The sequence below is a fragment of the Danio aesculapii genome, chromosome 13, assembly GCF_903798145.1.
Source record: "Danio aesculapii chromosome 13, fDanAes4.1, whole genome shotgun sequence".
Lineage (NCBI taxonomy): Eukaryota > Metazoa > Chordata > Actinopteri > Cypriniformes > Danionidae > Danio > Danio aesculapii.
Window position 1 is genome coordinate 5,090,134 of NC_079447.1, and position 16,345 is coordinate 5,106,478.

The 16,345-nt window shown below is 36.8% G+C and overlaps 3 protein-coding genes across 3 annotated transcripts in view; 2 read left to right on the plus strand and 1 right to left on the minus strand.

The window, feature by feature from the left end:
* Nucleotides 1-2,769: 2,769 nt before the first annotated feature.
* On the minus strand, nucleotides 2,770-7,108 carry zmp:0000001006 (uncharacterized protein LOC100002840 homolog). Its single transcript, XM_056471230.1, has 4 exons — nucleotides 6,826-7,108; nucleotides 5,063-5,332; nucleotides 3,101-3,373; nucleotides 2,770-3,010 (listed from the first exon to the last, which is right to left on the minus strand). Exons 1-4 carry the CDS (start codon nucleotides 6,875-6,877, stop codon nucleotides 2,802-2,804), a joined length of 804 nt encoding a protein of 267 aa, XP_056327205.1. The 5' UTR covers nucleotides 6,878-7,108; the 3' UTR covers nucleotides 2,770-2,801.
* On the plus strand, nucleotides 6,972-10,694 carry zmp:0000001138 (uncharacterized protein LOC100002901 homolog). Its single transcript, XM_056471231.1, has 4 exons — nucleotides 6,972-7,163; nucleotides 9,814-10,089; nucleotides 10,174-10,455; nucleotides 10,573-10,694. Exons 1-4 carry the CDS (start codon nucleotides 7,091-7,093, stop codon nucleotides 10,692-10,694), a joined length of 753 nt encoding a protein of 250 aa, XP_056327206.1. The 5' UTR covers nucleotides 6,972-7,090.
* Nucleotides 10,695-14,976: 4,282 nt separating this feature from the next.
* Nucleotides 14,977-16,345, plus strand: part of LOC130239598 (fibulin-7) — a 48,458-nt gene continuing 47,089 nt past the window's right edge. The window contains exon 1 of the mRNA XM_056470866.1: nucleotides 14,977-15,217. Within this exon, the coding sequence (XP_056326841.1) occupies nucleotides 15,146-15,217 (72 nt within the window). The 5' untranslated portion in view covers nucleotides 14,977-15,145. The remainder of the gene's footprint in view (nucleotides 15,218-16,345) is intronic.

The window sequence follows — 16,345 nt, forward strand, 5'->3', positions numbered from 1 at the left end:
CATGTCTTTGGACTGTGGGGGAAACCGGAGCACCCGGAGGAAACCCAAGGTTGAGCGAAACCCACGCGAAAGCAGGGAGAACATGGAAACTCCACACAGAAACGCCAACTGAGCCGAGGCTCGAACCAGCGACCTTCTTGCTGTGAGGCGACAGCACTACTGCACCACTGCGTCGCCGCTAAAATGGGAAACATTTGATCAAAAATAGGCAATTACAGCTTAATAAACATAGTCTACTTATTTAAAATATTTTGATTTTTTCTGGTTTTACAGACCTGTTTTTTTTTTTTAAACGCAATTTACTGAAATGCAGTAGTACTAAAGTGTCTTTTACTGACGTATTTTGCACACTGGTAAATTTTTCCTGAGGCATGTTTATAAAAGTTATGTCCTAATTGAATTGATCATATAATATAAGCTCTGGACCCTGCATCTCAAATGTAAGGAACAGGGAAGGTGACTAAAGGGAATAATATTGCGTTTGGGTATTAACATTAACCCAGTATTTGTTGCTTGCCTTTTTTCTTATATGTTATTTATATTAATATTTTTCATATCTACTTTATATGATTTGCTTATTAATTTTATTATTTATGGATCAATTTTTCAATTAATGTTAATTTTTTTAATGAGCTCAGAATGTATATTTTATTACTAAGTAATGGATTTACACTTTTGGCTAAATATTGTTCAGTGTCGTTTCATTGCAGGGTTTTAGCTTTTGGAATTAATTTAAAAAAAAACTCAACCTTGAATCTTTAGCTATAGAATGTTCAATCTGTTTGCTAAATTAATAAAATATGTTTTAAACACACCAGAAGGACGCAAAGTAGGAATCACTGGTCCCTTCATTAAAGATAGTTTAATTCTCCAGAGTGAGTAAAAGGGGTCGCAAAATCTTTCTGGACGCCTCACACCCAGCACACTACCTGTTCAAACTGTTACCGTCTGGTCGGCGCTTCAGAGCACCAAGCACAAAAACAGCCAGACACAGGAAAAGTTTATTTTCTCAGGCTGTCTACCTTATGAACAGTTAAATATTCCCCTACTGTGCAATAAATATGTGCAATACTTTCTCATTCGCACTTTTACACAGCACCTTATAACCTGTATATTTATAACAATCTGTACATACAACTCAACATCCAGGTTTCTTGACTAACCGCATCTGTTTAATGTTATCATTTTTATTTTTTTCATATTTATTTTGTGTTGTCACTTGTCACTTTATGTACACTGGAAGTTTCTGTAGCCAAAACAAATTCCTTGTGTGTGTGAAGCACACTTGGCAATAAAACTGATTCTGATTCTGATTCATTTTTTAAAGCTGATAGTTGACTGAAACAGTGCTGTTTTACAATGTTCAAACCATTCAGACAGTTATTAAGTAGAAGAAATCAGACTTTACTTTTCATTGATTGTATTTAGTAAGCAATAAAATCATTGTGGGCTGGTTTGCAATGGCAATACTCCACTATTCAGAGCAAGGTATAGGGTCCCAAAATTATTCTGCTGTACAGGGCCGGCCCTGGCTATAGGTGAATTGGATGAACTAAACTGGCCGTAGTGTATGAGTGTGTGTGAATGGGAGAGTGTATGGGTGTTTCCCAGTACTGGGTTGCAGCTGGAAGGGCATCCAGCGCGTAAAACATGCTGGAATAGTTGGCAGTTCATTCCGCTGTGGCGACCTCTGATAAATCAGAGACTAAGCCGAATGAATGAATGAATGAAAACTGAGGGAACGAACGAAAGAATGCACAATAAAGCTCCACAACATTTAAACTCCCAAAGCACTGATCAACAAGCTGAGGCATCACAAAATAATCTTATTGTTCACTGAGAATCAAATCACGTGTATATTAAAGGGCAACTATGGTAAAAAATCTACTCTTCAAGCTGTTTAGACAGACATATGTGCATGTATGGTGTATAGACTGTCATATTGGGGTGATATAAGCACATCCAGTGCTTTTTTTCAATTTAGCAACATAAAAAACGGTGGACCAATTGGAGCGGTTTTCAGAGCGACCGCAACTTTACGTAGGTACTTTAGGTAGGTTTGCAAACATGTGTACTTCTCATTGAGTGTACCTTATACTTCAGCCGTTTGCATTTCTCGCGATCCCAGAAGCTCCCTGTGATCTTAACTAGCATGCGTTTTAGAATTCTAAACATAGGTTTCTATCAGGGTACACTCAAGTCGACGGCTGGGCGCCGCGGACCGCTGCAGAAACCTATGTTTAGAATTCAAAAGTGCGTGGCGCGACGATTCGGGACACTTCATGTTTCTGGTGCGCTACAGAGAGTGTCTGGTGTGCCGTGTCGCGGCTTCGAGCGGCGCATCCGCTGTCTCAGTCAAAGTTAATTCAGTGTGCGTGGTTATTAGTTTCTGTGTACAAGCTCGGCACTTGAAACTAGCACACAGTTGGCTGTAAAACTGTACAAAGACACATATGATTTTCTTTCGCTCAGTCTGCCTGTCTGTGTTGCAAACACAGAGCGGGTGAGCTCATGGCCCCGCCCCCTTGTTACGTTGGGCGGGAAGCCGAAACTAGTCTACATGTGAAGCAACACACCCCTAAATCAGCGAGCTGTGGACACGCCCCCAACATGACACTTTTAAACACATTATAATAAAAAAATCTGAATTGTGTTTTAAACTAAACCTAAACTGGCACACTCAGAACAACCATAATATTAATATTAAATCAGAAAAAAGAGGTAAACTATGTGCCCTTTAATACATGTCTATGAAAATGAAGTCTGTCTGTGCCCATAAAAGGAAGAAAAAGAAGAATTGTTTATGTTTCCTGAGAAATATTCATTACATTTAAGGATAAAGATGCTTCTGATGCGTCACTTGCACCATTTGTCTCATCATCATGTGATTTTGTTGTTTGGTGCCTTTTCCAAACAAATATTACCGCAGTTGGGCACATTGGTAATGCAAATCCAAGAATAAAAGCAACCACTGCCCCTGTGATTTGTGACAGAAACCCTGGATAATCTCCTGAAACAAAGAAATAGTGAAAAAGTTTGAGTTTTGCCATTTTTCATTATGCTCATTTGAATTATTGATGTCCCTGTGGGTGCAGCTTACCATAGCTTTTCCTCAGTTTCCCATCAATGCTCAAGTGTTCAATCACACAGGTAACACCATGGGCTGTCACATTACTGAGGCTGAGATAGGAGGTCATCTGAAACGTGCCGTCAGTGTGAGGAAGTATTCCAGTAGTCGACACACCGAAATAGATTGGCTTTCCGTTTTGGGTCCAGCCTACTCGGATGACATTTGGATAGAAGCCACGCACAACACACTTGAGATATTCCCGACCCTGATCTCCATTATAAAATAAAAGCACTGCTGGTTTTGCTACAAAAAAAGGAGGGAAAACCAAGTAAAAGTTCATTTCTGTCTAGAATGACATTTTGGGAGGATAAACACTTAGGAAAAGAGTGCGATTATTTATATTAACGAAGGTATCAGGCAATATGTTAACCAAAAGTTTTAATAAGTCATTACCAGTGTTGGGGAAAATTACTTTTGAAAGTAATCCATTACAGTACTGAGTTACTCCACAAAAAAGGAGTTGTGTTACTCATACTTATTATAGTAAGTAAGGCATTATATTACTTTTGCGTTACTGTAAGAATGGGTTTTAACCACAGCGGTTCAAACTGTAGTTGAGCTGAATGACTAAAAAATGATCAGTATTGATGGTAAAAAACTGTACATTCTAGTCAAACCATTCTTCTGCAATCTTATACCAAAAACGGAAATAAGGGCAGCATTTATAGCTAAAATTGTGGGAGAGCGTTGATATTATGTCATTGTATTGTATTGCAATATGGAGCAATTAAGTGTTGATGTTAAATCAAAAGTAATTCACAAATACTTGAAAATGAAATGATTTAATGACAATAATTATCAATGGTTACAACTGAATTAGTTACAAAATAACTGTATAAAATGATAAAATATGGATTGATAAAACATATGATATAAATTGTACCCAGCTTAAATGTAAAATTAAAGTTACCAGAGGTAGAAGGAGAGACACAGGGGGAGGGAGAGAGAGACTAAGAGAGCAGGCCCAGAAGTTAGCCTGATTGCAGTAGAGTCAGAGAAGATAGACTCCAGAGGAGGAGAGGAGCAGAGCAGGAAAAGACAGGCCAGGAAAAAGAGACAGAGCAGCGTTTTACCACCTATTTTGTATCTTTCTTGACCATGTGACTAAAGCCCAAATATTGAGACATTCAAACTGACCAATCAACATGTGACCACATCGTAAAACCCCCAAAGTCCACACACCAGGCCCTGATCTAATCAGTATCTGCCTTTGGAGGCAGTATGGACCTTCTTGAGTCAAAAATACATGTTTTGTCAAATAAACAAAAGCCTATGATAATTTAGCCTCTTACATTACTTTTTCTCACCTGGCTAAGGCTTGATCTCTTTTAGAAAGGGCAGGGGATTTATTTCCTTTTTTTAGGAGGAGCTCTGCAATTAAGAGCGCACTGTATAAGCTTGATTTATTTTTTGTTTAAAAATAATAATGTTATTTTCTGAAAACGTCGTGTTGGCTATACATGTTGTACTGTATATATAGATAGTTTAAAGCAATGTGTTTGCTACTTTTGTACTTTTAAAGTAAAATCACTGTCCACTGAGACCCCAAAATCCCCTTTTTCCTTTTCTTCAATATGTTAATATATAATAGTGAGAATACTTCCATTTGAGCTATGTAAGGGTCTGGTCATTGAGAGAATTAGCTCCCTGCGTGATTCAAGTGTGACTACACCAATTTTAATTCAGCAATGAATTTTTTCAAAGCTACTTAACTAATCTTAAAAGTAACCCGCATTACATTTTTAAAAAAGTAACAAATATTATTGCCCCATTCTTTAAAGTAATACATACTCTAATTATTTATTTAGAAAAGAAATATTAATATGTAACTCGCATTACCCCAACACTGGTCATTACTGTAGCACCATTAAAATCTGTTCTGTTAAAAAATATGTATTGCCTTTTCAGTTTAAATCTAACAATGGAAGTTACCTGCCATGGACAGTGAATTGTTAGACTTCTGGAAGACAGTTTTCACAGCAGAGCACACAATCTTCAGTTTTTCTTCTTTCCTCCTAATGTATTCTGTGCTTTTTCGTTCTTCTGCTAAACGTTTGCCAATTTCACTGGTCCCGACCACAGTTTCACTCGCCAAATCCACATGCATGACATCTTTGCCATCATACCCATATCTCCATGAGCGGTCTACTTGCCCTTGGCTGTTGAATGCACACTCAATGATCTGCTGGAATGCATGTTCGTCTGAAGGAAAACAATTAGCATAGCATTAACATTATTTTAAATATATGTATTTTAAAAAGTATACACAGAACTTCAAAATTTTGTTCCAGGTAATTCCAAGTAAACAGTACCATTCATGATGGGTAAAAAGTAGAGCTTGGTAAAAATTTATAGTGATTAATCGCATCTAAAATAGTTTTTTTGATATAATATATATGTGTGTGTGCTGTGTGTTTATTATGTATATATATATATATACATGCATGCATATGTTTGAGAAAATGTCTATTTATATTTAGATATAATATATATATATATATATATATATATATATATATATATATATATATATATATATATATATATATATATATATATATATATGTGTGTGTATATATGAGGCTATTGCCTCACAGCAAGAAGGTCTCTGGTTCGAGCCCCTGCTGGGTCAGTTGGCGTGGGTTTCCTCCAGGTGCCCCGGTTTCCTCCCACAGTCCAAACACATGCGCTATAGGGGAATTGGGTAAGCTAAATTGGCCATAGTGTATGCAAGTGTGTCTGGGTGTTTCCCAGTACTGGGTTGCAGCATCCGCTGCTTAATAACATATACTAGATAAGTTGGTGGTTCATTCCACTTTGGCGACCACTGAGTAATAAAGAAAATGAATGAATGAATTAATTAATTAATTAATTAATTTGTTTTATATATGTGTGTATCACATAAATATATATAACATACACATATGTCAAAACAAATGTTAATTTCTATATTCACATTAATAATGCAACACTGTTCATGATGTACACATTCTAATATTTAATCTTTCTGTCCTTATACACACATGAATTACATTTATTGGACTACTGGTTTAAAACATATGACTGCTGCTATACACACACACACACACACACACACACACACATATATATATATATATATATATGTGTGTGTGTGTGTGTGTGTATGTGTGTGTGTGTGTGTGTGTGTGTAGGCCATATATAAAAGGACAGTTTCTTTTTTTACATTTTATAGCAGGCTATATACTCAGAAAGGTAGCCTACTCGTTTGTTTGTTATCATATTCATTTTATTTAGAACTTCAAACGTTTGATTAAAAATGTAGAAATATAAAACAAATATTAATAAAAGATGTAACACTTTTTAAGTAATGACTACAGGTCCAACATAAAATAAAAAATATATCGGTAAATAAACTCTCATGATGCTGTTATTTATCTTTCTGTCTGCATCCCCGTAATGGCTTGTAATAGTGCGCTTATGTAGGCTAAACTGAGAAAATGTATTACCGAAAAAAAATATTTTGCGGCACCACGAAGTAACCAATATGAATTGACGTTTTATTTTTTCCTAAACAATATCAATATACTATAGCCTATCATAATGCACGGCATTATCTAAACATATAAACAAACGCAACAAGAGCGCGTAAACTGTGTAAAAAAAAGTAGCATATATCGAATTATTAAATTGTAATCTTTTAAGGACAGTCCTACCTGCGCCAAGGATGACTTCATGAAAAGAAACAATCAAGAGAAAAGCCAGCATTTTGTTCAGGCACCTTCCGCGTCTGCTTTATTTAACAGCTAAAAGTGAAACAAGTTACAACAACAACAAAAACCCTGCTGGTTCTGTAAAACGATACCCCAGCAGTTAAAACAAAAGTGAAAGCGTACAGTCGGGGTGGAAACAAGTGACCACCTTTTACCAGCACAACGGAAAAGAATTATTCTTCATAAGACGAGTCTTTAAACGACAGACATGGAAGTGTTTACTGTCCGAGCATCTCTGTTAACTCTTCTGCTGTATCCACACATAATCATAACATGGACAGGTAAACAATTCAGAACGTCTAGTCTTTTACTATTCTGCAACAGAAAACAAATAGTCGAGTCTAAACAACAGTAGGATACAGAAATGAATGAGGAATACACGAAACGTTCTAAGATGAAATGATATTTGACATTCAGCTTCATATTTTCTTAATAAACTATTGTTAACAACTAATTACTTAAAGTATGTCGAAGATGATGAGAAATGTTTTTAAAATATGATGGAAACATGTCATGTGCAAAGTTCTCAGACTAGCTTTCATCTTTGTTTTGCATTTTTAACACATTTAAACAAAATTAACCCTTGTGTATAGTTCTTATCCCTTATTCCAGAATATTTTTTACGCACTGGATGTCTCTTTCGTTATGCTGGTGGCTGGTTTTACCCCATTGACTTCCATTATAACTACATCTTTTGATTGCAAAGCCATGACAGCATAATCATGCATTCTTCACTCTCAGAAATAAAGGTACAAAAGCTGTCACTGCGGTGGTAGCTTTTCAAAAAGTACACTTTTGTACCACAGGTGGACATTAGTACCTTTAGGGTACACTTTTTTTAATTTTATGATTCACTTTTGTACCTCTGAGGTAATTTGAGGCAAAGATTTGTACTTTTTAGATATTGATATGTACCTTTAAAGACCTGTTAAGAACAAAGATGTACCTTCTAAAAAGGTATCGTCCCAGTGAGGGTTTATACCTTTATTTCTAAGAGTGTTTATTGTTGGTTTTCCCTGTTGGGAAGAAGTAAAATGTGGATTTTTTTATAGTTGATCATCAGTTGGCAGATTTAACCCTTTAGATAGGCCTGTGCAAAAATGTTTCTGGCTTTTATATCGAGTTCTGGACAGTAAAACAGCAGATTGTGCAATCTCAGAAATAAAGGTACAAAAGCTGTCACTGGGGTGGTACCTTTTGAAAAGGTATACATTTGTACTTGAAGGGATCATATTGGTACTTCAAAAGTATATATTAGTACCTTAAATTTTTATAAGGAACACTTTTGTATTTTTAGATACTAATATGCACCCTTGAGGTATTAATATGGACCTTTTAGGTACAAATTTGTACCTTTTCAAAAGGTAGCACCCCTGTGACAGCCTGCGCAGAGTTCTGAGAGTGTGTGTGTGCGCAGAAATACACTTATGTTCTGAGACTGAGGGGCTTATTTTGATTTCGTCAGGCGTATCAAGGTAAGTGTTCAAAGGTCTCTCTTAGACACTCACACACACACACACACATTTTTTTTTTAAAGTGGGTACATTACATAGGTTTCCATTTATTTTATACTGTCCAAACCGTATATTGTATTGCCCTCACCCCACCCTGCCCCTAAACCCAACCATCACAGAAGACTGTGTACAGCTTTACTCTCTGATTAAACTCATCTTGTGGGATTTATAAGCTTTTTGAGAAAGAGGACGTCACCAATGTCCTCATATTTTACCTCCTTTTTGTAATACCTGTGTCATACATATGTCATTATACAGATTTGTGTCCTGATATGTCCCAAAAACACACACACACACACACACACACACACACACACACACACACACACACACACACACACAAAAAACAGTAAAAATTGATATTTTAATCCTTCCCAACAGGGAAAACCAAGAATGCATGATTATATGGGGTCATGGCTTTGCAATCAATACGGGTAGTCAATTTACCTAGAGTGTATTGTTAAATCTTGTGTATTGTGAACATCTTCAAAGCATTCTCCCTAAATATGTGTCAAAGTAAGATTTGTCAGCAAAAATCATTCCATTTCCTGAAAATAAATGATGAAAGTCAATAATGAAAGTTGTGTAATAGTAAATGGCGTGTAATAGTGCGCTTATGTAGGCTAAACTGAGAAAATGTATTAGCGAAAAAAAATATTTTGCAGCACCACGAAGTAAACAATATGAATTGACGTTTTATTTTTTTCCTAAACAATACCTATATACTATAGCCTATTATAATGCACGGCCTTATCTAAACATATAAACAAACGCAACAAGAGCGTGTAAACTGTGTGAATAAAAAGTAGCATATATCGTATTATTAAATTGTAATCTTTTAAGGACAGTCCTACCTGCGCCAAGGATGACTTCATGAAAAGAAACAATCAAGAGAAAAGCCAGCATTTTGTTCAGGCACCTTCCGCGTCTGCTTTATTTAAAAGCTAAAAGTGAAACAAGTTACAACAACACACAGAGACACACACACACACACACACACACACACACACAACAGTAAAAAATTATATTTTAATCCTTCCCAAGAGGGAAAACCAAGAATGCATGATTATAAGCTGGTCTTGGCTTTGCAATCAATAAGGGTAGTCAATTTGCCCAGAGCGTATTGTTAAGTTTTTGAAAATCTTCAAAGCATTCTCCCAAAATATGTGTCAAACTAAGATTTCTTCAGCAAAAATCTGTCCATTTGCTGAAACACAGAGAAAGCTGTGGCCAAATTAAGACTCAAAATCACCCCGGAGTAGATGAAAACATCCCTAACAGCACACAAGGGTTAAAACGTCATATTTATGCAACCATACGGTATGTTGATTTTTAAGGACTCATGTGCACCTTGAAGTGTTATTTCATGATAACATTACTGATATTTTCTTTTCTTTCTTTGTTTGTTTTTTTTAAGATTACCATACAGTAAATATTCTGGCCTACACAAGGGTGATGAGAAACGGGTCCATAGATCAGACAGTGGTTGTTTTGGTGAACGACGCCGCATTTGCACACTTTGACAAAGCGAACAACACATTTGCCTTAAATCCCACTGCAAGTGCTGGGTTTTCAGTTCTGGAGAAGCGAGAGAGCATTTTCTGCCTTGGAGAGGTGAATAAGGGATTTTATCGACAAACCGAATACCTGGAGAAACTTCGAAAAGAAACAAAATCCTCAAAGACACTTTTTGGTAATCTTACATGCACTTACAAGTAATTTGACTATGTTTTTGAGGTAAGATCTACCATTTACCAAATGACACTCTTCTCCCCAGTCCGCCCTTCAGTCAATATGTATGCTGAGTTTCCTGAAGAAGAAGGAAAAGCAAATGTCCTTTACTGCTATGCTACCGGGTTTTACCCTGGTGACATTGATATAAGATTTTTCCTAAATGGCCAAAAATCCACTGCAAGACTAGAGACATCTGACCTTATGTATGGGGAAGACTGGACCTTCAGAGTCTTCAAGTATATGAAGATCACCCCACAGACTGGACACGAGTACACATGTGAAGTCAGACACAGCAGCATGTCTGATCCCAAAATCACAGCGTGGAGTGAGTTTGTTTATGAAATTGTGTTCATAAGGTTATATAATGAGAGTAACAATATTAAATATACTCTCATTATATTTTATACAATGAGAGTCACACAACTGTCTGCTCTTTTCAAAGGACCAGAGTTTACATCATCGACGTCACATCCATACTGGGCTTATACAACGGCTTTCGGGGTCATGTTGGGCGTCGGAACATCTATCCTGATTTTGAGAAGAAAACATCACTCTCAACTGTAAAGATGCTTTGATAAACTTAACTATATTTATACTGTATAACTGTCTGGGTATACAGAGGATGATTTAGCAGGGGCGTAGCAACCGGGGGGGGGGGGGGGGGGGGGGGGGGGGGGGCGGGGGAGGATCCGTCCCCCTCACTTTTAGAGACCAACCATTTCGAAAACATTGATTAATAATTATATGAACATATGATCTCATATAGCCGTCCCCCCCACTTTTAAAATGTCCGCTACGCCCCTGCGATTTAGAGATCCCACTTTCAACAGTTTATTCTAACCTTTCCTTTTAATATTTTATTTATTGTATTTATTTTATAATTTAATGTAAAATGTTCAACCCAGGCTCATTCTGAAAACGTAGTCCCGTGGACGTTTCTAGAGACTGCGAAATACGTACGGCTGCATTTCATTTTTTTAAGCGAACGCTGCGGGGCGGTGTGACGCCGTTTCTTTCGGCGCTTGCCAGCCGGCCGCTAACCTCCGTGTGGAGGGCTTTCCCGCTGCAACCAGTTTGTCCGGTTAGCTCTTTGTGCTCTTCGGGAGGGGCTGACCACGACGACCGGGTTCGAGTCCGGGGAAGAGCGGTTCCAGAAATCAGGTAAGAAAACAAAAACAAAATCCAAAAAATGAAGCGGACAAGTTCATCACAGGGTGAGAATGTGGTCGATATCAGAAAACGTGGTAAAAATTAGACGAGGGCTTTTCTTTTTCTGGACGACTTTTGTGAATCGTCGTTGGTTGGGTTAGGGACGAAGGAGGGTGGGTCAGCCGATTGGCCGGTCGCACGGTCAATCGTTCTGTCATCCAGGCAGACAGGCGGAAGGTCGTTCGACGGCGGCCTCTAGCGGGTTTACGCGAGAACGGCGCGGGAAAAAGCGCGCACAGCGGCCTCTCGCGAATTCGCGAAAACAAAAACTGCAAAAATACGTACCTCCCGGGACGTATTTCGCGTCTTCAGAAACGTCCACGGGACTACGTTCTCAGAATGAGCCTGTTTGTATATGTGTATGTAAAAAAACACTTGAAATTTAGCATGAAATATACTTTTTTTTACATTTTAACTCTTCCCCCCTCCCTCCCCCAAAGCATCCAGATTCAGTTTAACAGGCAGATGTATTGTTATACATGGGCTAAGGCAAAGAAAAACATATACTGTATTCCACATTAAAAAATACACATATACATACATCAATCAATTAACTAATAGCGTGAGAGGTATTTGCTTGTGCCATTGTATAGTTATGATCCAAAAATTGTATAAACAGATCCCAAATTTTATGATACTCCTTTAATTTGCCCTTTAGACTGTAGGTGATTCTTTCCAGTGCAATGCAATGTGTCAAATCTTTCAGCCAGTGATCAATCAATGGACTTTCTATGTTCTTCCAATAGAGTGCTATCAAACGCCTTGCAATAACAAGACACATATCAATCGTTTTAGTTTTATAACCTGGTAATGACAAACTTACTGTGAATAAACCCAACGCACATATTTCAGGTGTAACTGGAATTGGATTTAAAATAATTGAGGAGATTAATGTTATTAGGTTTTGCCAAAAAAATCTTAATCACCTCACATTTCCAGATACAATGAAAGAATGTTCCTTTATGTTTTTGGCATTTGAAACATATATCTGGGATGTTTGGGTTAATTTTGTTTAGTTTTTCAGGTGTGATAGAGGCGCGCATTGCCCAGTTATATTGGATCATTTTAAATCTAGTATTAATTGACAAGTTCTGGGCTTAGAACATATTGGGCTCCATTCTAAATCTGTCAGGTCATATTGTGAATTTCTTTTTAAAATATTTCCAAAATGATGTTCAACAGATTTAGGAATTTTCACAGTATTTCCTATAATATTTTTTCTTCTGAAGAAAGTCTTATTTGTTTAATTTTGGCTAGAATAAAAGCAGTTTTGATATTTTTAAAAACCATTTTAAGGTCAATATTATTAGCCCCCTTAAGCAATATATTTTTTTTCAATTGTCTACAAAAAACACTGTTATACAATGACTTGCCTAATTACCCTAACCTGCCTAATTAACCTTTTTAAGCCTTTAAATGTCACTTTAAGCTGAATACTAGTATCCTGAAAAATATCTAGTCAAATATTATTTACTGTCATCATGGCAAAGAAAGAAATCAGTTATTAGAAATGAGTTATTAAAACTATTATGATTAATAATGTGTTCAAATAATCATTACTCAGTTAAACAGAAATGAAGGAAAAATACATGCTGGGGTGGGGGGCTAATAATTTAGGAGGGCTAATAATTCTGACTTTAACTGTACATGTTTTTACATTGCACATTTATTTAAAACATGACGTGTTATTACATTTGTAATTAATTTCTTTAATTACATTTATTTATTTAATTACACTACTGAGCCATCCCTTACACCTCACTTAAACCTACACATACTACCATGTGCCTAAATTTACCCACCTCAGTAACACCAGAAGTGTTGTGCAATACAATGTGAACACAAAGTGTTGTACTTTATAACCTCCTAGGGCTTGAGTGGCCACATACGTGGACAGCACATTGTAGCTCTTAAGTGGCTATTTAAAACACTTTGAATGTTTTATATTTTGTTACAGACATACAGTGTCATCCTGCAACTGTTTTGCAGCATCTAAAATGTCCCAAACGCTATTTTTACCTGTCCCAAAATGGGGGAAAAATTGTTTTTACTCTCTGATAGTCCAAGCAAGTTAAAAAAAAAAGTCTAGGTTAAATATGCATTTAAAAAATGTCAAAAAAAAAAGTGTTTTATGGAAATTCGGACCATGAAGTCCACATATATGGACATTTTTCTTTAAAAGTACATAATATCAAAAGATGATACATAGGATTTTATTCTAATTAGGTTATAATAAGCCCAAATAGCAAAGAGAAATAACAAATGCATGTAAAAAACACATTGGGCTTTAAGAGGTTAAGGAAGTACATTTTACATTGTACTATTAAGACCACTTAATACAAAGTGGGACAAAAGTTTTAGTTTTTATGTTATGCTATGCTATGCTATGCTATGCTATGCTATGCTATGCTATGCTATGTTATGTTATGTTATGTGTTATATTACGCACTATAAATAAATATATATATATGATCGATTTTTGTTACTTCATTTTAATCAGGTTTCAACTTCGTTTTTATGCTACACAAATGTTAGCTTGATGTTTTAAGTCTGTTTTATTGAAGTCGAAATAACTTTTAAAATTAATTTGTTTCATCTTAAAGTTTTCAGGCAGCAACATATTTATTATTAGATATCCATTCATTCATTTGCCTTCAGCTTAGTCCCTTTATTCATCAGTGGTCGCCACAGCGAAATGAACCACCAACTTATTCAGCATATGTTTTACGCAGCGATGCCCTTCTAGCTGCAACCCAGTACTGGGAAATATCTATACACACTCATTCACACACGTAGGCTTTGTGTTTGGTCTGTGGGGGAAACTGGAGCACCCGGAGGAAACCCACACCAACAAAGGGAGAACATGAAAACTCCACACAGAAATGCCAACTGACCGAGGCGGGACTCGACCAGACAACTTCTTGCCGTGAGGCGACAGTGCTAACCACACTGGGCTACCGTGTCGCCTATTATTAGATATGCCATACAATATTCCATATTTAATGTGCAAGACCAACACTGAACACCTGGTGGCAGCAAGACCAAAACATAAATCGCACCTGCTGCCCTTTTATACCCTTTTTGCCTTCAATAACTTCAATTTTTACAATTTTGTTTTAGGAGACGAATTGCATCAATAGAACGTAAATGTGTGGTCTTATATTTTATGTCAATATTCAACATTTTAGACCTGCATTTTTATGGATAACACAGAGACATCATGATGAATAGATGAACTCACAGAGGTATTTATGCATAGCGATCAAATGAATCATCTAAAAGAATCGTTTCAAACGAACAGTTCTCAAAATCGGACATCACGAATATCTTTTGTGTTTTAACTAATTTTCATCAGTTAAACAGGTTTCAACCACATTTTTTTAGTTCTACAAAGTTTATTTACTGTTTATAGTCAATTTGACTGATGTACAGTAAGATCAGATGACTAAAAGAGTTCATTTGAATCAACTAAAAATCAAATAGGCAGCGCGAATTGTGATGCTGTGTACCGTCAAAGATGCGATCATAGAGGAATCCACGCTTAGCGATTCTGTTCAAATGAATCATCTGAAAGAATCATTTTAAATGAACAAATCGCGAATCGGATATCACGACTGCACAGAAGCTCGGTGTCTTCATGAGGAGGAGAACAGGAGCATCTTCACGGACTTCTGCAAGAGTTTATCTAATATTTCCTCTCAGGCGCGCTTCATCGACTCTTAAACTGTACATTCTGGAGCAATATAACACGATTGAGGATTAAAAACAACATTTCTGCGATTTTACACGGACTCAGATTCAGGAGGATGAATTTATCATACACATTTATTCTTCTGCTAAACGTCTTGTCATTGTACGACTGTAATGATGCAGCGCAGGTGAGTAAGCACGCATTTTTATGATTTTATTATTATATTAGTATGTATATAGGGGTTGACAAACTTGCCCTACAATACTTAAATTAACTGTAAAATATTGTATGATATTTTGCATTAATTTATTAAATTTAACAGCTACTCATATTATGAAAGTCTTTTTTGCAATGTGTTTTAATCAGCTGCTGTTTTGGGGTGGATTTATGCTATTTCTTCTCAAGTTCTTGCAGGTGTCATAGTAAAATAACAACAGACTGTCAGATTTTAATCATTACAATATCATTAATAAACTCCTTTTGCTTCTTTTTTCCACAAATTCTATTAAAAATAAAGGTTCTTTTTTGTCATGGATGGATCCGTAGATTTATATCCATACATTGAGAACCTTTTCTTCAGCAAAAATATTATTTTTAGATGATAAAAGTGCTTCTCACACTATTGAAATAGGTTATTTACAGAACTGCTCTTTTGTACATTGTAAAAATGATATGATAAAAAAGTCATGACAACTAATTTGTTACTTTTAGTTTAAGTGAAGTTTATTTATAAACTAATTTCGAAAGGTTCACGTGCTTATGAATGACACTGCTGGCCCTGAGTCAAGCTAATTCATGAACCACCAATCAGACGATTCCTAACTCAGTATAAATAACCAAAGCATCTTACCTTCAGTCATCTTCGTCTTGAAGAATCCCCCCTGCCGCCCCCTCTCCTCCTCTCTTTCTCTATAGGGCAGCACGGCGGCCCAGTGGCTAGCACTGCGGCCTCACAGCAAGAATGCATCTGGTCTCCACCCAGCTACCCAGTCGGCATTTCTGTGCGAAGTTAATGTTCTCCCTGTGCTCGCGTGGGTTTTCCATGGGTCCTCTGGTTTCCTCCCACAGTCCAAAACATGAGACATAAGTAAATTGACTAAATCAAATCAGCACCATAGTCAAATTCCCCCAGCAACACACCCTCATAGCAATCCTTAAGCAGCAGGAGGAGGGGAGGCTTCTCGAGATCTACCTGAGCTCAAACTCCCCTCTCGCCCTGCAAACGGGAGGGAGCCCCGAGCTCGAGGATCTCATGAGCTCAGAGCTCTCTCCCAGGGACAGCATGCCAAACAAGCTTATTACCAATCATCAGCTA

Coding starts and splice junctions, on each gene's coding strand:
- zmp:0000001006 (XM_056471230.1), bottom strand. CDS start 6,877: ATGCTGGCTTTTCTCTTGATTGTTTCTTTTCATGAAGTCATCCTTGGC. Junction 5,333..6,825: donor TGAAGTCATCCTTGGCGCAG/GTAGGACTGTCC, acceptor GTTTTCCTTCAG/ACGAACATGCATTCCAGCAG. Junction 3,011..3,100: donor GAAACTGAGGAAAAGCTATG/GTAAGCTGCACC, acceptor TCTTTGTTTCAG/GAGATTATCCAGGGTTTCTG.
- zmp:0000001138 (XM_056471231.1), top strand. CDS start 7,091: ATGGAAGTGTTTACTGTCCGAGCATCTCTGTTAACTCTTCTGCTGTAT. Junction 7,164..9,813: donor CATAATCATAACATGGACAG/GTAAACAATTCA, acceptor GTTTTTTTTAAG/ATTACCATACAGTAAATATT. Junction 10,090..10,173: donor ATCCTCAAAGACACTTTTTG/GTAATCTTACAT, acceptor TCTTCTCCCCAG/TCCGCCCTTCAGTCAATATG.